The following is a 19,004-nucleotide window of genomic DNA, read 5'->3' on the forward strand; positions in this document are numbered from 1 at the left end:
TTTTTTGTTTTACAGATTCCCGGTCATGGAGATTGGAAACGCATTGAACACGGATTAAGAACTAAATGGAACTTTCCTGGTTGTGTTGGGGCGATGGACGGTAAACATATAAATATACTCGCTCCTGATGATACTTCTGACTACTATAACTACAAGGGCGCCCATAGCATTATACTTCTGGCATTAGTTGATGATGACTATTGTTTTTCATACGTAAATGTTGGGACTAATGGTAGAGCTTCTGACGGAGGTGTTTATCAAAAATCGAATTTAGCACAAGCTTTGGAAAATAATACTCTCAATTTACCAGGCCAATCAGTTGTTGTGGCAGACGCTGCTTTCCCTCTAAAGTCATATCTTATGAAACCCTATCGAACAACTCCAACGCTTCAAAAAAAAATTTTTAACTACCGTTTATCGAGAGCCAGACGAATCGTTGAAAATGCGTTTGGTATTTTAGTAACAAGATTTCGAGTTCTTATGGATGCCATAGATATGGCCCCCAAAAATGTTGATAGAATTACATTAGCTGCCTGCTCTTTACACAATTGGCTTCGGAAAACATCTGATATGTACATCACACAAAGATGCGTCGACTTTGAAGATATATAACAACGTGTTGTGGTACCAGGATCATGGAGGGCACAACTGCAAAGAACTTTAGAAGGCTTACCACCTACACGCTACAGTAACCACGCTTCTCGACTGGCAGAAGCAATAAGAGACACCTACGCGCAGCTCTTTGAAACTACAGAGGCAGTACCGTGGCAATGTCATATGATATAAATTCACCATCATCATTTCATTGTTCTGCCTATATGATACAAATGAATGAATAGAAAATGCTGTACTTATTCTATGATATTAAATAACTATGTTTTACTAACATTTAAGTGCATTTTTATTTATTAAAAATCGAAACTTACCAATTCCATAGAAATAGGGTTCCTGTACTTGCCAGTGTCTCTAAGAAAAGAATTCATTTCGTGAAACCAGGATGTGGATGGGTTGTACACAGTAACGGTACCAGAACCGGATCGCTTGGAACTCTCAATTTTTTTTAATTCGCTGTGGTAAACAGACCTCAAGTTTTTTATTTTTGTTTTCATAATTTTCAAAGTCAAAGCAGGATCGTCCATGTTGGTTAATATATCTTGATATGCATTATTTCTTGCAATATTGTTTTTGTATTCTGGTATGCGTGGATTCCATAGGCATTCATTGTTCCGATATAAAATCACAAATTTCAACGTTTTTTCATCGCCCCAGCGAGACATTTTTAGCGCGAAATTGTGCACGCGCACCAGCCGCTAACGACTGATCGATACTAGCATGCTCAATAAGCAAACCTGTTCACACACGCTATAAGCACGCCCCCTTCCACCCGCGCTACAGGTAGCATGCCCAATAATCGCACGACCGTCGATTTTTGAGCAAATTCGAAACTAGCATGCTCATTATTAGCAATGTTTCGACACACGTACCACTAAGTAGCAATTGCTCAAAAGTAGCATGCTTTCGTGCTACTAACTAGCATGTGTAACTGTACCAATATATTTGATATGTAATGTTGCAGATGTATTTTTGTTGTCTTTGAATGAGATCTTAATTTATTTGCCAAAAAAATACCATAGGCTTCACATTCGTCAAGTTTGTGCGAAGGTGACTCCGTTTGCTCGGTTTTCTTTTTTAAAATATTGAAAGTAGATGCCATTATCTCTTCCGGGCTTGGGGCGACTGCTTTCTTCCTGTTTTTTGTAGGCGTAGGGCAATCATTGTCGCTGATATTGGCAGGCGGAGGGCATTCATTGTCGCTTTTATTGGCAGGCGGAGGGCAATCATCAGGCGGTTGTTCTGAAGCACCTTCACGTTCACGTAGCTGAAAATAAATATAAATCATTATTTCAGATGCCAGAAACACCGGAGCAATGGCTGGTTGTAGCGAATGACTATGATACTTTGTGGAATTTTCCATATTGCTTAGGCGCAATTGACGGTAAACATATTTTACTGCAGTCACCGATCAACAGTGGAAGTGAATTTTATAACTACAAGGGTTTCTTCAGCATCGTATTACTGGCAGTTGTTGATGCGAAATATAACTTTTTGTATGTAAACATTGGATGCCAAGAAAGAATATCGGATGGAGGAGTTTTTAACAACTGTGAATTAAACGAAAAACTAAAAAATTATACACTAAACTTCCCTCAACCCACTGCGTTGCCAGCAAGAACAGAAGAAATTCCGTTTTACTTTGTTGGCGATGAAGCTTTTGCTCTTTCCGAAAATATGATGAAAGTATATGCAGGATATCATGAACGTGGTTCAAAGGAAAGAATATATAACTACCGACTTTGCAGAGCTCGTAGAGTGGTGGAAAATGTGTTCGGCATTTTGTCTGCAGTGTTTAGAGTTTTGCGGAAACCTATGTTGTTAGAACCGAACACCGCGACATCTGTCGTAACAGCAATAACATGCCTTCACAATTTTTTAAGAAAAGGTAATAATTCTCAGGTATATACCCCTGAAGATAGCTTTGACGAAGAATCGAACGACCAGGTCAGATTAGGACACTGGAGAGACGGTAAAAATGACATGGCTAGTATGTTACCCTTGCAAATAAGACCGCGAAGGGCTACAAGATCTGCTCACCATATTCGTAATGAAGTTGCTGAATACTGCATTCAGCAGGGGTCTGTAAGCTGGCAGGACAATTATGCTTAAAATGGACTTACCGTATCTGTTGTAGCACGAGGTGTATTTCTATCCAGTATAAATATCATAGCTTTGTATGCAAACCAAGTACTATGGTATACTTCATCTGCACCTGAAATTGAAATTAACAAACGTCGACCCAAAGTAGTATATTTCGTGAATATCGTAATCTATGGTAGAAAAATAATTGTAAAAAAAATAAATAAAAACCAAATTGTATCTGTTACTTGTGGGCCTATGTACTTAAGAACTTAATAAATAATTACGTACCTTTTCCTGTACTAGTTGATTGTTTAGTTTTTTGTTTTTCCCTCCTCAATGATGCCAGTAAACTTGTCATTTTCTTTTTACATGTTTCTCTGTCGCTGTCGAATAACGAAGCCAATCTATTCCAAGCGTCTTCTTTCTTGTGTTTGTTATAATGCTCTGGATGAGCTGGGTTCCACAACACTTCCTCTTCTCTGTATTTTTCTATAAAATACAGAGTTTTTTTTGTGCCACTCCATGTTTTAAGAAATAAATACGAGAAGAACAACGTGTGATTACTCGCGACGCGCGTGCGCTCGGGACGACTTGCAAGAGCGTACTGACCGACAGCCGGGTGGAGCACCCAAAGCGAGCAACGAGCGGCTCGTTGCTCGCTGGTTTCCCCGTAACACGACGTACTGACTGCACGAATGCTCGCGGTGTAACACGTTACATTACGCCTAGTGTTGCCCAAATGCAAGAACAAGACGAGACTTAGCCAGTCTTGGTCTTGGTCTTGCGCCAATACACCTGGTCTTGGTCTTGGTCTTGGTCTTGCGCTCCCAGTCTTGGTCTTGGTCTTGGTCTTGCAGCAAGAGTCTTGCAAGTCTTGCAATTACCTATTAGTCTATTACTATTTATTAAAGTTTACTTTAAATCTTGAAAAAACGTATTAGAATTGGAACATTGTGAGCTTGAATTAACACAGCCATAGTAAAGATCAAGCAGATTAACAAATAACTGAAGATTTAATAAGAAATTCGAAAAATTAACTGACCTATATGTCGTTTTCCATGGAAGTAACTGTTTCTTAATAAACATTTATGATTTATAAGCTTACATTTGCTAAAACATGTAAAAAAACAAATTAATTACAATAACTTGACTGTATTTTAAAGAACAATACTTATCTGTCTAAAAAGAGATTGAACCCTCAACTTATAAGAAATTTAATAAAAGAGTTTTACGATTTATCATTTATTTGAACAAAAAATAAAATACAACACTAATCAACAGCTTTATCATTAGGTTATGATACTTTATATCAATTTTTTTGACCAACAATTAATACAAAGTAACCATCTGGCTGACTCATCATTTAACCTATTTCTATGTTTTCTAATTACTAATGATGCTTTAGAAAATAACCTCTCAGCAGGTACTGAAGTTGCAGGTATTGAGAGAAAATCACGGGCCATTTTCGATAAAATCGGATACTCTGTCTCATGCGTCCTCCACCAATCTAAAATGTCTTCCGAGCTGGCAGTTCTTGGTTTTCTCAGGTACTCCTCCAACTCGTCTATCACTAAGCCTTGAAGACAAGATCCAGATGACGTCGAGGGACATTCATAGAGTTTATCAAAGTCTATTACGTCTTCATCTTCATCACATACTTTATTTTCTTTTTCTGGTAATTCCAGAGATTTGTTCAGTGAGTGTAGATTTTTATATTCTTCATAAAGTTCATTGAACTTGCGCAGACTTTCTGTTTTAAGTTGCTTCCCCCACATTGTCAGGTCAAAAGTCTGAGCCTTATGCCTTGGGTCTAAAATTAAAGAAGTACAATAAATCCAGTTGCTCTTTTTGTAATGTTTAAGCATTTTGTCTCGAGCTGCTTGGAAAGCTAGAATGAGCCTTTCATCCACTTCAGATCGATTAGGTTTCTCATCTAACTGTTTTACCATAGATTCAATTTTATCTAGCAAAAGATTGAATGATACAATGACTTGCGGTAATGTAACATATTTGTCTCCACCAAGTTTTGTACTTAAAAGTTTAAAGTTTATTAGAAATTTATGTAATTTTTCGAGTCCCTGCCATTCATTAGCTGTGATTTGAAAATCATTTAATTCGGTGACAGAACTGCACAATATGTCAATGCCCGCTCTCACTTTTAAACCAAATCCAATCATATCATGTGTGGAATTCCATCTCGTTGGACAGTCAAGAATGGCATTTAGATTTGATGGCACGCCAGCTGCTTCACAAGCAGACTGAAACTTCTTCTTCACTATCTCACTTCTTTTTATTTTACTGGAAACACTGCGTAACTTTGTTACAGATGTACGCGAGTCAGCAATATTTGGTGCAGATTCTTCATCTTCCTCATCCTCAGTTTCGTCTGCATAGTCTTCGTACTGCTGATCTTGCGCGTTAGTGTCAGACTCACAGTGTAATGCTAAGGTCTTTAATAAATCTTGTACACAAAGGTTTAAAATGTGAGCAAAGCACCGGAAATGTTGATTGTCTGAATCAAAGTGTGGCGGCAGCTGTTTGCCCAGTTCATACATAAATTTGGTATTTGCAGTTGCGTTGTCGACCGTGATACCTTGTATTTTATCAATTATGCCATATTCCAATAAACATTCATGGAAAATCGTTGCAATATCTTCCCCAGTATGTCGACCGCGTGATGGTATAAAATCAAGAACTACAGATTGATACTTCCATTCGTTGTCTATATAATGAATAGTAACCCCGTAGTAACTCCTACCAGCAATTGACGTCCACCCATCAATGGTAAAAGACATTTTAGATGATAATTGTTGAAGTCGTTCCTTGAGATTCAATTGGAGCTCTTCAAATCGCTCTTTGACTTTCCTTCTAAGTGTAGACCTTTTAGGAAACACCATATTAGGGCAAATGCAAATACGTCGAAAATATACTTGTGTAGCTTCGTCATCGAAAAATGAGAAGGGAAGATATTTTTTCACCACCCAATCAACTGTAGCTGTCGTGATGTTGTCACTGCTGTTTTCCGACTGAAACAAAACAATAAATCTTGTGTTATTATTTAAAACATACAAGGTTTGAGCATATAAGAGGAGGAGGTATGTTGTTGTTAAATCGAGAAAATCGTTAAATTGATATTTGTTATATTAAGGTTGCACTGTACTGTAATTTACCAAAATAAAGTACTTAGTTGTTACTGGCCGATTAAATGAAAATATGGGTGTTTATAAAAAATATTTAAGACGATAATTACATACTTAATATGTCGCACCCCTAGATGAAAACACCACTAACTCAAAAATACTTACGTAAGTTAATGGCGTTTTTGAAAGTATCGCATGAATAGCTATGCAGAGTTGAAAAAATATTCTTACCTGTCCACTTCTTCCAGCGGTTACTAAAAAGCTTGTGATATCTCCACTTAATTTTGGTTTAACAGGAAGAAATATTTCTGATTCCTTTTTGTGGAAAGATATTAGATGTTTCCTTAAGCCTGAAGTGTTTCTGTTTTTCATTTTTATTTCAATCTTTTTATGTTGGCACAATTTACAGAAGGCAGTTTGGGATGCATGAATTATTTCGAAAAACTCTTCAAATTTGCTTTTGGGTCTTTTAGATCTGTGACTCAAACTCTCGTTACTCGGACTCGAATAATTTGAATCTTCGTCACTCATATTAAATTGTACACGTGATACGTTTTTAGAAAACAACAAGAATTAGTAAAAACAATTATTAAGTTAGACTCGAAGCACAGCTCAATTGGAAATGACTGGAATTAAAATAATTCCTTTATTTATAGTACGTTTCCTTGCTTTCTACCGCGCCGCCTCGCCACGTGCCGGCTCTATGAAAAGGATGCCGCCGCAAATCAAATAATGCCGCGTGCGGCGTACAAACACACACTAAATATTACCTACTTGTACAGACGCGACGCGTGAATAAAATATATAGAAAAGAATTAGTGAAAATCACTATTCTTTACATATAAGTGAATGTTTTGGCGTACATCTATACTAATATTATAAAGCTGAAGAGTTCGTTTGTATGTTTGATGACAGAAGTTTTAAAATAAATAAATAAGTCCTGAACGTCACTATACCTCCAAAGTTACTATTCCTCGTGGACGAAGTCGCGGGCACAGCTAGTAAATACTTACTCTCATCATCTCTCTCAGAGATATTCGGGCTGGTAAGTAATACAAAACTCTTATCGCAGGCTTTTTATTTTATTAGTAGGTAAGTACCTACGCTTTTTATATTATTTTATTAGTTTTGTAGAATTTTTTTACACGTTTCAAGTATATTTAAAAGTGGCTACAATATTTATTAAACGGGTGCGGGGTGATATTTGAACACTTTTTTGCTATTTTTTCTTGTAAAAACTTAAGAAATATAATGACTAAATGTACAATAATAGTACCTAAGTAATTAGTTTAAAACCATATAAGTAATCAATATTATAATATATACTTACTAGAATGAATTAATTTGACATCTACTACCTATCCTTACCATTTTATCCCAATCATAATACTACTTGCGTGATCAGTATAATGTATTCATTTTCATTCTAAGCACTCTGAAACTTATTTATTCTTTGGAACACCTGTAGGTACTCTTAAAATTCGAAATTATTTTACACGAGTATACCTACGCCTACGCCCTATGGCGGCAATCAAATAGTGTCAAATGTTATGATTTCGGCGTGGCGGCAACGATTGTTTTAGATTTCAAAAGAAGCCGCCGGCGCGTGTATCGTAACCATGTACTTCCGAAAAGCGGCAAATTTCTTTGAGAAGTAAGTACAAAACCTTTGAAGCCGCATTATCAAAGTGCCGATGGTTAAAACATAACTATGCATGCACTCAGTTTGATTTTAATAGATAGGTCCAGTTTTTCATACCTATTCTTTGATACAGTTTTTTGCGTCTCATAGAATTTCTAAGCGTACCTACCTATACACCGAACTGTTACACCTAACTACTCAGTGAAATAGCGCTAAGTCCTAGCTGCAAGACGCAAGAGTCTTGCAGGCTATGTCTTGTTCTTGCTCAAGTCTTGCACGGTCAGTCTTGGTCTTGGTCTTGCTAAAAATACGCGGTCTTGTTCTTGGTCTTGGTCTTGCAAAAACGCAAGAACAAGACCAAGACTGCAAGACCAAGACTGAATTTGGGCAACACTAATTACGCCCCGTAACGCCTGTCAGTACCCACCTTAACAGGCAACTCTCCCAAAGGGTAGAAATACGGAGTCAATCTCCTAACACAGTTCTCTTCAATTGTTTTTTTTCTGCTGCATTTATGCTGACTATTACACTGTTTGCTTCACTCTCATGAGTCATGCATTAGTACTACCTTCACAATGACCAAACATTACACAAAATTCGCAGTGATCCCATTGTGATTCTTTGGAGTACCCTCGATCTCATTGCGCTACTACTGCTCCAGATGGAAATATTACATACAATTGACGTAGATATTGTATACGAGGGCATCCAGTAACAGAGACTGAAATATTAGATTAGTTCAGTAATTAACGTTATCAAATTTGAATACGCACACCAGTCATTCACTGAGAACCATCAGATGGTAGATGCTTGCTTTTGGGCTAACGTTTCGTTGCTGTGCTGCTGTTTCTGGTTTCAAGGGTGGGAATATAAGGAAAAATGGATGATGGCGTTCCTAGGGTCAAAATACTCCGGAGGTAAAATAGCCCCCCAATCGGATCTCCAGGTGGGAGTTGATCTAAGGGCATCATCCTGCAGAAGTTATTCGAAAACTACTATTTCTGACAGTCAGCAGGGTCTTTCCAACATCAATCCACAGGGAAATAGCATGGTAAATGCAGTTGCTAAGAGGCCTACTAGCAAGTTCAAAATCGATTTCTGCAACATCAGAGGACTCAACTCAAATATAAACCGAGTGTACCAACATCTGCAATCAAATAGTCCTCCTATTATTGCACTCACAGAAACCAATGTCAGAAACCAACATATTGTAGAATATCTGCGTAACTTTGGAATATCTCTTTTTATCAGAAGCGATCTCTCCTGTCAACGGCAGGGAATGCTGGAATCCCGAAAATTTGATGTTATGTGGTTCTAAATAATATCACAGATCACCAAATTTATATGCTGCGTTCATCAACCACCTAGTGATACACAATATAGGGTACTATTCTCTTCACTTGACTGCAAATCAATCATCCCAGTGTCGAAATTTCCATATTCGGTGACTTCAATGTCAAAAATATCGAATGACTCAAATTTTTAGATATCAACGACGAACAAGGTCGCGAAGCAGAGGATTTACTCAGATTACAAATGAGCCAACCAGAATTCCTGACCGTGATGGAGAATTTGCTAGTCTTCTGGATCTATACCTAACAAACAATGTAGAAATTTACGGTAACCGTAAGGTCTCCATTGGGATTTTCTGTCCACAAATTCATTTCAGTGTTGAGTGAATTACCGATGAATGTTGGGGAACAATCTAAGCCGCGCAAAGTTTGACATTACAGATCAGTTGAATGGGAGGATCTTCAAGATCATGTCGCTGGAATTCAAAGGCTACTTCTCAAAAGCTTGGAACACTGTTCCGAACCAGAAAACTGTACATACCTCAGCAACTTTTGATGCTTTATAAAGCTCAGATCAAACCTTCTTTGGAGTATTGTTCTCATGTATGGAGCTCTGACCCCGAACTTATCCTGAAGTTACTGGATTCCATCCAAAAAATAGTCATCTGCGTGATTAGAGACGCAAACATCACGTACAACTTTGATAGCCTGGAACATCAAAGAAAGGTTGCAGATATGTATCTATTGGCGGGTTGGCTGTCCTTGTTCATCTTCCACTGCCTGAACCACTGCCTGGCGAGTGCATTGGTATGTGATGTGGGGGTTGAGCAAACCGGCCATCGGATGCCTGCTACCACGTAGCCCCGCTGGATACGGGATTGACAGAATCACTTGTGGCTCTGTTATTTCCTAACTGAATGGCATTTCAATAACGGCCTAACCATAAGGTGTGTGTATCCGTGCCGAGAGGATGAGTAACACTGAGCTTATCAGCTGTTTCAACTCTTCAACTCCTGATCCAATAACTGGACCTCAAGAAAAAGTTTGGTGGTGCAGCCAGGAAACGGCTGGGTCGTCTCCTCAAGAGCGGGGTACCTTATGAAACTGCCTTGCACCAAATTCTTCAGCGGCGTACGCAGAATCTGTCTCAGGTGGCAGAACAAACCCCTCATGAGCAGGTTAGCAAACATTTGCGCTCAAGTGATAATTCACCAAACCAGTGGCGAAAAAGCCCTGCACGGCACGCGCACGCACACACGGCAAAACAGCCTATTTACGACGACAAAAGTCAAAAAAATAAAGTTTTATTTTGAATAAAATTTCAATGCCAAACTGATCTCGAATATCCCTTATATCCAATACAAGATTAGGTTTTTTCTAGAAATGCCCTAATCCATGGGGCAGGTAGCCGAACTTCGAGTTCTTTCATCACCCTTACTCGGCTCATCAGGTCTATCCCAACCGTAGGTCGATTTGTTGTGTTTTTGTGAAGTTATAGTGCATTAAGTGGAATATTTTCAATATGTAGATTTTACCTTGTGGTAAGTACATTGTAATTTCAATATAATTATGTAGTTATAGAAATATCCTAGTGAAATATTCGAACATATCCGTTGAATGCACATTTTTTTTTGTTGTTTGCCTTAGTTTGACTAGATTTTCAAAAAAAGTTCCACATTGTTCCGATTAGAAAAAGTGAACAAACAACCCACGTGTCTGAACTTTAGTTCGCAATAGTTTTTAGCACACCTTTTTGCCACCTTTTCACATAATTCGTCATTTTTCACAGGTAGTCAGACAGTCGATGGCGCTGTGGCGTTGCCGAAAATAACCAGAAAAGAACTGTTCTTGATACTGAGGAGCGAAAGTTTGTTCAAGTCATCGATACCTAAGTGCAATAAACGATTGTTTGATTACATTGTCGACAAATACAACATTGAGGATTGTCCATCAACAACAGAAAAAGCATTGAGAATTAAAATAAAAGTTTTCATCACGAAGTTGAGGTCTAAATGGGGAGAATGCCACAACATGCAAGAACGATTCTTTGACAAACATGCAAGGTGGTTGAGCGAAGAATTCCAAGTTCTTCAATTTTTGAATAGTGAAGCAGTTACACCTAGGAGAAAAAGAATCCAAAGCAGACTAAAAAAAGTTTTGAAGAGTGTTCTCTGCGCACAAAACAACGAAATGTTTGAACTTTTGTCGACAATGTATCTCCTGAGCAACTTTCTTATGCTGCCGAATCCAGCTTAGTGAAGACGGGAAGAAGAAAAACTGCGAACGTTATAAAGCTTGCTCTCGAAGCTTCACCAAGGAGTTCGAAAAAAATGCAGCATGTGAAAGAAATACCTTCATTACAAAAATACAGCCCGGAAGAAGCTTTGGCACTCATTATTGATACGAATCTTACCAAAGAACATTACATTAATATTCAGAGAGGTGCCAAAACAAGAGGGGCCAATATTTATCCTGCTTACAATACCATTTCAGAAGTGAAAAAAAAAATGTTACCCAAATAGTATTATAATTTCTGCAAGCGAGGCTGCGATACCTCTTCAAGATCTCTTGGACTTGATAATCCGCCAGTTATTCGAAGTCCAGAGTGAAGTTCTTCAACTGCACCTCCCTACTGAAGTAACGCAGATTGATGTCCATTATAAATGGGGCTTAGATGGGAGTGGATGTCACAGTATTCACAAGCAAAATTTCACAAATAATCCAAAGTACTCAGATTCCAATATTGTCATTAGTACAATAGTGCCACTAGAAATGTCAGTTGTGCATAGAGAACAAAAGTTTATATTCTGGAAGAACTTCAGTCCATCTTCGACAAAATACTGTCGCCCTATATGTTTCAAGTTGGTAAAAGAAAATAATGAAACCACAAAGCAAATGTATGCATTCATTATGCAGCAAATTCAAAATCTGAAACCAACAGATATCCTGCTGAACGCAAAAAAAGTATTCAGTTTAAGCATATACCCATATGCACAATGATGGATGGGAAAACGTGTAATGTGTTGACGGACACAGCGTCAACACAGGCTTGTAATATATGTCGAGTCACACCAAGAGATATAAATGACCTTGAGAAAGTGATAGCTAGACCATGCAACATTTCTGCATTCAAGTTTGGAATCTCAATTTTGCATTCATATCTCAGGTGCTACGAATATCTTTTGCACATAGCCTATAAGATGGAATCAAAATAGTGGCAAGCTAGAGGAGATACAGCAAAAAACGCAGTGAAGGAAAGAAAAAAACATATCACTGATCTATTTTATGAGAAGATGGGTCTAGTTGTAGATCAGCCAAAGCAGGGTGGAGGAAACTCAAATGTCGGGAACACCGCGAGAAAATTTTTTGACAATTCCTCTATTGTTGCAGAAATAACAGGTCTGGATGAGAATCTATTGAAGAGATTTGCCAATATATTGAGCACAATGTCCAGTTGCCACTATATAAAACTAGACACAAATCTCACTGTCTAGAGACTGCAAAACTTTGTGTGCAAAATTACGGGTGGTACAAGATGAGTGCTTCTGTTCACAAGCTGCTTATTCACAGTAGTGACATAATAGCCTGTTTGCCATTACCTGTGGGACAACTTTCAGAAGATGTTTTGGAAGCAACCCAAAAAGAATATAAAAACATCTGGATGAAATCCAAATGCAGATTTGGATTTCATCCAGATTCTCGTCGAGTAAGACTGTGGAGACGACCTGGAAATAATGAACGTTTGAGACACTTCCAGGAAGTCCACACATACAGAGGTGGTACAGTAATGCTATGGGGGAATCATGATCGGCGGCAGAACCGAACTCGTTTTTCCAAATCGCTCCCTCACTGCTCGACAGTACCTCGACACCATTCTTCTACCTATCGTCCGTCCGTTTGCTGGTGCTGTTGGTGAAAACTTCCACCTGATGCACGATAATGCTCGTCCACATGTCGCGCGTCTAGTGACTGACTGGCTCACCAACGAAGGAGTTGATGTATTGCCATGGCCAGCACAATCACCGGACCTGAATCCCATCGAGCATGTGTGGGACATACTTCAACGAAGAATTACTCCGCATATGGGGAACATTCACACAACGTTTCAATTGAGAGAGCTTTTAATCGCTGAATGGGCAAATGTACCTCAACAAGACATTGACAATCTCATTTTGTCGATGCACGATAGATGTAGGGCCGTAATAAACCAGCGTGGAGGCCATACTTTGTACTGATTCCAATTTTTTTTGTATCATGATTTTTTTTCGGGGTGCCAAAGAAGAGCCATATTTTTTTTAGTTTTGCTTATAAGTTGTAAGTTACATTCGTTTAATAATCACCCGCCAACTTTTTTTTCCCTAAAGCGATCTAAAAAAAAATTATTGCCATTTTTAAAAATATCCCTAGACTTTTCCGATGTGTATATATATATATATATATATATATATATATATATATATATATATATATATATATTCATATATTTTTTTTAATAATTAAAAATTGAATATGTCTTACAGTGATAATTCAGAAAGTGAAAGTGTGCAGTCTCCTGCAGAGAAAGCAAAATCACACTATCAAGTCATCAGTAAGTTATTTATATTTTTATATTTTGTATTTGAAGTGTTTATTGATCTGTGCATTAAGCCCGTGTATATTTGGTATGTCTCAAGAGTCAGTAATTGTAAAATCTGCTCTCTTGATTGTTTGAAATTTATGTAATTTTCATAGCGCATAACATTTTCAAATTAATTAACAGTTATTTTAATTTTCTTCTTATGAAAAATAATGTTAATCTATTTAAAATTTGCTTGAAATCTGTTTTTCCGTTAACCAGCTGTCGCACCCCTACGAACGACAACCCTCGGAAGTCGAAACTTGTGCGAGCTGAGGACTAACGAGGTCTTACCTTTTAACGTGTGATTCCTAACACGGGTTGCAGGATAGCAAGTGAAAATTGATCTTTCAGCCTGGGGCTTGAACCACCGACCAACACGGCGCTCGATTTGAGTGAGTGAACAAAGCACCTACGTCGAACCGACCGGCTACCGACCGACCATGTACTAAAACACTTGCTCCAAGATTAAATTTTATAAAGACTAACAAAATTGTATTTTAAAATCAACTGACAACGAGTAGCGCACGAATGTTTTTCTTATTAGTTATTAATTTTACCAAATTTATTAATTAATTACTTTTCTAACGGTGGCGGAATATATCAAAGCCACTAGTATATCAAAGCCACAATGAAATATATCGATGTATATTATAATTACATATTTTTCATTAATATTGTTGTAAGTCATGCCCTCAAGAAAATAACGCCAGACGCCACTGGTAGTCATAAAACCAATTGTGACGTAGCTAAGAGCGCGCGAATGCTCCAGTTCTTTCGATTGCCAAATATAGGCGCCATTCACTCGCCCATCGAGACAGTCAAGTGGAAGTTACATTGCGGTATGCGAAACGATCTAATAAGGCGATAGACACTTGAAAATAGGTGAAGTTTAAGTGTTTTGTCGCATTAAAAGTGAGTTTGATATTATTGTTCAGTGAAGTAAATTATTGGTAAACCCAAGGGGAAAAATGTAACAATATTTCAGTACCCAACAATCATCAAAAGGGTCACAAAATATTATTACTGAAAAGTCATCTAACATTCGATTATACTTCTTGAACCTATCATATTATACTCATTCAACCTATCATAAAGAATTTTTTCAAAGTCAAGCAAAACAATTGGTATATAAATATTACATTATAATATTATATTTAAACAATAGTCATAATTAACAACATAAATCATATTGGGTGTTATTCAGATCACATTATATCGCTACGCCTGTAGAACAGCAGATAAGCAACCCGAGTTCCCTGGGGCTTCAGCACGTACTCATTCTGCTCGGTCTTGACCGAGTAATCGTTGTACCGCAACCAACAGTTGTAGCCGACGTGGAAGGCATCGGTTACGTAATGTCCCATGTCAGCCTCATTGCCGTCGTGGTACACGATGGCGAATAGCTTGTACTGCTTCTCTTCTGGAGAGTGTGTTTTCGACGAATCCAGTGTCGAATCAATATTCAAATCGAATTCATATTCCAAATCCTTGATGATCTTAGTGCAACCGCCGTGGGTGAAATCGGAAAACTGCAAATGCAAGATGAGGACAACAGGAGGTTCGTGGAGTGTCACTTACTCCCAAGCTTCGACCTGGCCATTAGTTTTCGAAGAAATCATCCCCTCCAATTTGTTTTTGGATACGAATAGGTCGAGCGCTTCCTTGACACTCTGAACTGTTAACGTTGAGAGGCAACGTGAGAAAAGGCTAGACATTTTCAGTAATGAGACCTCCGGCACAGTGTATGCTCGATTTTAGTTGTCCCTCGAAGATGTCGCATATCGGTGAACTGGCAAAATTGGTCCTTCTGTATCCATATCCACTATTTTTTGATCCTTAAAGTTTCCACTCATCACTTGAATCTTCGCCGGTAGCAGAGTCAATAGGAGGTTTTCCCTCTTCAGAGCAACATTCAAACAACTCCAACATTTCGTCTTTTGAACCGTTCAAAAGAAAACTCAGAAACTCTTCCGCATCTTGCTGTCTACCCTCTATATATTCAACTGAAACAATTACTTTGATTACTATCTGGATCGATCTATCATTCAAAGAATTTTTCTCAAATATTTATAAAGTTTTATTTTTTCTGTCGAAACTCTATCATCCACCTTTCATATCAAGTCGAGCCAAACATCACTGAATATATTGAAAAAAGAGTTGCAAAATGTCATCACATAATTCAATGTTTATGGGAAAATAGATGTTTCGAAAAAGTTTTTTTTCTTTCAGTTTCTGTCTGAAACGTCTGTGTATGCACTACATACATATCTTTACAAAGAGTTTGCATTGTAGTTATTTTTTTTTCTTTCTCTCTTTGGAAGACTCCCACATGTTTTGGTTGATAATGGTGAATTAGAAAGCTAAAGAGTACTTAATGAATCGAAGAGGTTTTGTATTAAAGTGTATAGTATTTTAAAATTCTTGCAAAGCGCTTTCGACTTTCGTCATCATCAGTGCTCACCATCATCAGTGCTCAACTTGTCAGGCAAGTTGCCTGACAAGTAAGTAATCTCAAACAATTTTTCCAAATTTCTTAACCTTAAAAAATTTTACAACTTCAATTTCACTAAATTCCCTTTTCAACTAGATCACTTTCTTTCAGGTGAGCACTGATGATGACGAAAGTCGAAAGCGCTTTGCAAGAATTTTAAAATATTATACACTTTAATACAAAACCTCTTCGATTCATTAATTCAAATAAGTGTATTCAGCTTTTCCAAATCCTTTTAAAGAGTACTTTACAAAAAAATTATCTTTCCTGAAAAGAGTTTCTCTTCATTTCATACATTTCATAATCAGTTCGAAATAAAAACCGTTCGCAACTATTTACAAAAAGTAAGGCTCTTCGACACCCAAAGCAAATTTGAAAAGGATCACTTCGTTTGACAAAATTGAAAAATAACTATTTTGATTAGGTCACACTTCGATTCTGAAAAAATATAGTCCTACTTTCACAAAAACTACTATGCACACTTATCAAGTTGAGATTGTGAGCTGGGCAATGCAAAACGATAAGAGAGTATTAGGTAACAAACTGAATCTTCAAAGTGTTAAAAAATAAATCATAATTCGAAACAATTGAGATAACTTAAATGATTTAAACGGTTGATGAAATGAAAGGCATAATCGATCATAGAACAATTATGTAAAAAAATGTTACTGTATCGAAACTCTGTTATTACTCAGTTGTGACGCCAAATTCCGTATCAATCTTATTTCAACCCGAATATAAAAAAAATAACTGCAAGTCCAAAGAATTCTCGAAATACGAACTACCTTAAGGTATCAATGGTTTTTGAACCATCTAAATTCCCGACCTAGTCCACGAATGCAACACAATGTTCCTAAGTATGTACAATTACTAAAGTACCAAACTTCGAAACTAGTAGAAATAGAAAAATATCTTTAAGTCCTAATAAATTTCAAAGTGCCGAACTATTTTAAAATATCAACAATTGTTAAAATGTCAAAACTCGGGAGAACAATACAAATCAAAAAATATTTCTATGTCCTAAGAAATTTCAAAGTGCCAAAATATTTCACAAAGTATCAACAATTTTTAAAGTATCAAAATTCGGGAAAATAATGCAAGTCGAAAAATATTTCTAAGTCCGAAGAAATTTCAAAGTGCGGAAATATTTCAAAGTATCAACAATTGTTAAAGTATCAAAAATTCGGGAAAATAATGCAAGTCGAAAAATATTTCTAAGTCCGAAGAAATTCCAAAGTGCCGAAATATTTCAAAGTATCAACAATTGTTAAAGTATCAAAAATTCGGGAAAATAATGCAAGTCGAAAAATATTTCCAAGTCCGAAGAAATTTCAAAGTGCCGAAATATTTCAAAGTATCGACAATTGTTAGAATGTCAAAATTCGGGAAAATAATGTTATTTTGATAGGGGCTGGCTTATTCTACCCTTGAAGGCGAAGGGGCACTGGCATGGGCCGTCCTAGCTTTATAACAGTGGAGGAGGCGGGGTTCATAAGAAAGTTCTTAATTATCAGGGCGCCACAAGGTTTACCTTACCATCCAGTGCCTTTTCGTAATGATCCACTCGCGAAACCTAGAAATAGTGGAACACAATGATGTCGAGTAACTAGAAATTCAATGGGTAGATATGTCTAGTGAAATCAAAATATAAAGCCACCAACACTGTTTATTTTCACCCATATAGCACGACAATCCTGCTTACGTAACGTTAGACGGTAACTATGGTAATGGGTAAGCAGTCAGAAATATTCAGAGTGGAATCAATGGTGAAATTAGAAAGACAAATGCGATGAAGTAATAGTCAGGGGTAGGTTACCATGGTATGGCCATATCACGTTTACAGGATCCACCCCTGTTAAAACAAGCATTCAAGTGCGTGGTCAGGGCAAGACTTCAATAGAACGGTGTCCGACAGCCCCAAAAAAACCCTAACTTATACAGTGTGACCCATTTAAGATGGAAGTACCCTTATAAAACTTACATTTTTCAACCGATTGGAATGTTTTTTTTTGTTAGGTAGATATTCAAAAAGTCTATTAGGACACCAAATATCATGAATAAATCTCAATTTCCAGGGCCAACTAATCTTATTTTTCAAGGTCAAAAATCTAAAAAAATAACTAGCGATTTTTTTAGAAAAACTTTGACTACACCACTGGATTTGTGACATTACGTAAATTACGTTGAAATGCGTCAATCAATAAAAAAGTTATAAAGGAATGAAATTTGAAAAATATGCCGTTTAATCAACCCACCAATTCATGTTCAGGATTTTTATGAAAATTCTGAATACACCACTGGATTCAGGATGTCTTGAAATATCACTGTTCACAGTTTCATTGAAATCTGTTCAGTAATAAAACAGTTATAAGGGAATGAAATTTGAAAAATATGTTGTAAAATGAAATTTTAACAACGTTCTTACTACACCACTGTTGATTATTGAAAAAATTATTGGGGTGATTATTGCAATGTCGTACAATTATAACATCTGAAAATCATGATGGTAAAAATAGTCTATAGGTATTTCTCGAAGTGGAGTGGATACATAAACAAGTACAATCAGGAGAGAACTCCTGGTTAATCTTCATGAAAACAATTTCAACAATATAAGACAAGTCTAATGTACTCCCAATAGAAATTATAACGAAAAAAATATGCAATGGATAATAATTATTATCATTCCAGTAGGTAATATCAGCTGTGATTTCTTCCTTTTGTTGAATAGCAAAAAATGAGATTTGCAATTTTAACTGCCTGTTATTCAGAATGCATTAATGAAATAAACAAGTTAGCTGTGACTTACAGTTTCTCATCTATTTATTTGCACATGAATTGTCATTTTGTTAAATTGTCATTTTGTTACGCACCATTAGTGAACTGAATAATTTGTGTTTCAAAATAAAAACAGATAATGGCTCAATTGTCAATTCAAGAAAAAATCGAAATTATACGTCTTTCCGGTGATGATTACCGGAGTGAAAAAGAAGTAACTAGAATATTCAATGAAAGACACCCAAATCGTCCAACCATAAGTAACAGCACGGTACATAAAATAAACCAAGTTTTCAATCGGACTGGAGCAGTAACCACATATATTTTAAAGAACAATATACGAAGAAGG

At 36.9% G+C, this 19,004-nt stretch overlaps 2 protein-coding genes across 2 annotated transcripts; both read right to left on the reverse strand.

The window, feature by feature from the left end:
- Positions 1-851: 851 nt before the first annotated feature.
- LOC141486802 (uncharacterized) lies at positions 852-7,876 on the reverse strand. The gene is made up of 6 exons (XM_074185368.1): positions 6,069-7,876; positions 4,154-5,723; positions 2,986-3,186; positions 2,736-2,827; positions 1,630-1,879; positions 852-856 (listed from the first exon to the last, which is right to left on the reverse strand). Exons 1-6 carry the CDS (start codon positions 6,366-6,368, stop codon positions 852-854), a joined length of 2,418 nt encoding a protein of 805 aa, XP_074041469.1. The 5' UTR covers positions 6,369-7,876.
- A 6,718-nt stretch (positions 7,877-14,594) lies between these two features.
- On the reverse strand, positions 14,595-15,856 carry LOC141486803 (ubiquitin carboxyl-terminal hydrolase 10-like). The gene is made up of 2 exons (XM_074185369.1): positions 15,851-15,856; positions 14,595-14,918 (listed from the first exon to the last, which is right to left on the reverse strand). Exons 1-2 carry the CDS (start codon positions 15,854-15,856, stop codon positions 14,595-14,597), a joined length of 330 nt encoding a protein of 109 aa, XP_074041470.1.
- Between the last annotated feature and the right edge of the window lie 3,148 nt (positions 15,857-19,004).

This window comes from Leptinotarsa decemlineata, unplaced genomic scaffold (genome assembly GCF_025532065.1).
Source record: "Leptinotarsa decemlineata unplaced genomic scaffold, Ldec_3_MD MMD2_tig00026374_RagTag_RagTag, whole genome shotgun sequence".
Classification (NCBI taxonomy): Eukaryota; Metazoa; Arthropoda; class Insecta; order Coleoptera; family Chrysomelidae; genus Leptinotarsa; species Leptinotarsa decemlineata.

Excerpts from the sequence above, each read along its gene's own strand:
- LOC141486802 (XM_074185368.1), bottom strand. The coding sequence starts at position 6,368 with ATGAGTGACGAAGATTCAAATTATTCGAGTCCGAGTAACGAGAGTTTG. Across the intron at positions 5,724-6,068 it reads CCGCTGGAAGAAGTGGACAG|TCGGAAAACAGCAGTGACAA; the intron begins GTAAGAATATTT and ends GTTTTGTTTCAG. Across the intron at positions 2,828-2,985 it reads ATCAACTAGTACAGGAAAAG|GTGCAGATGAAGTATACCAT; the intron begins GTACGTAATTAT and ends TTTCAATTTCAG.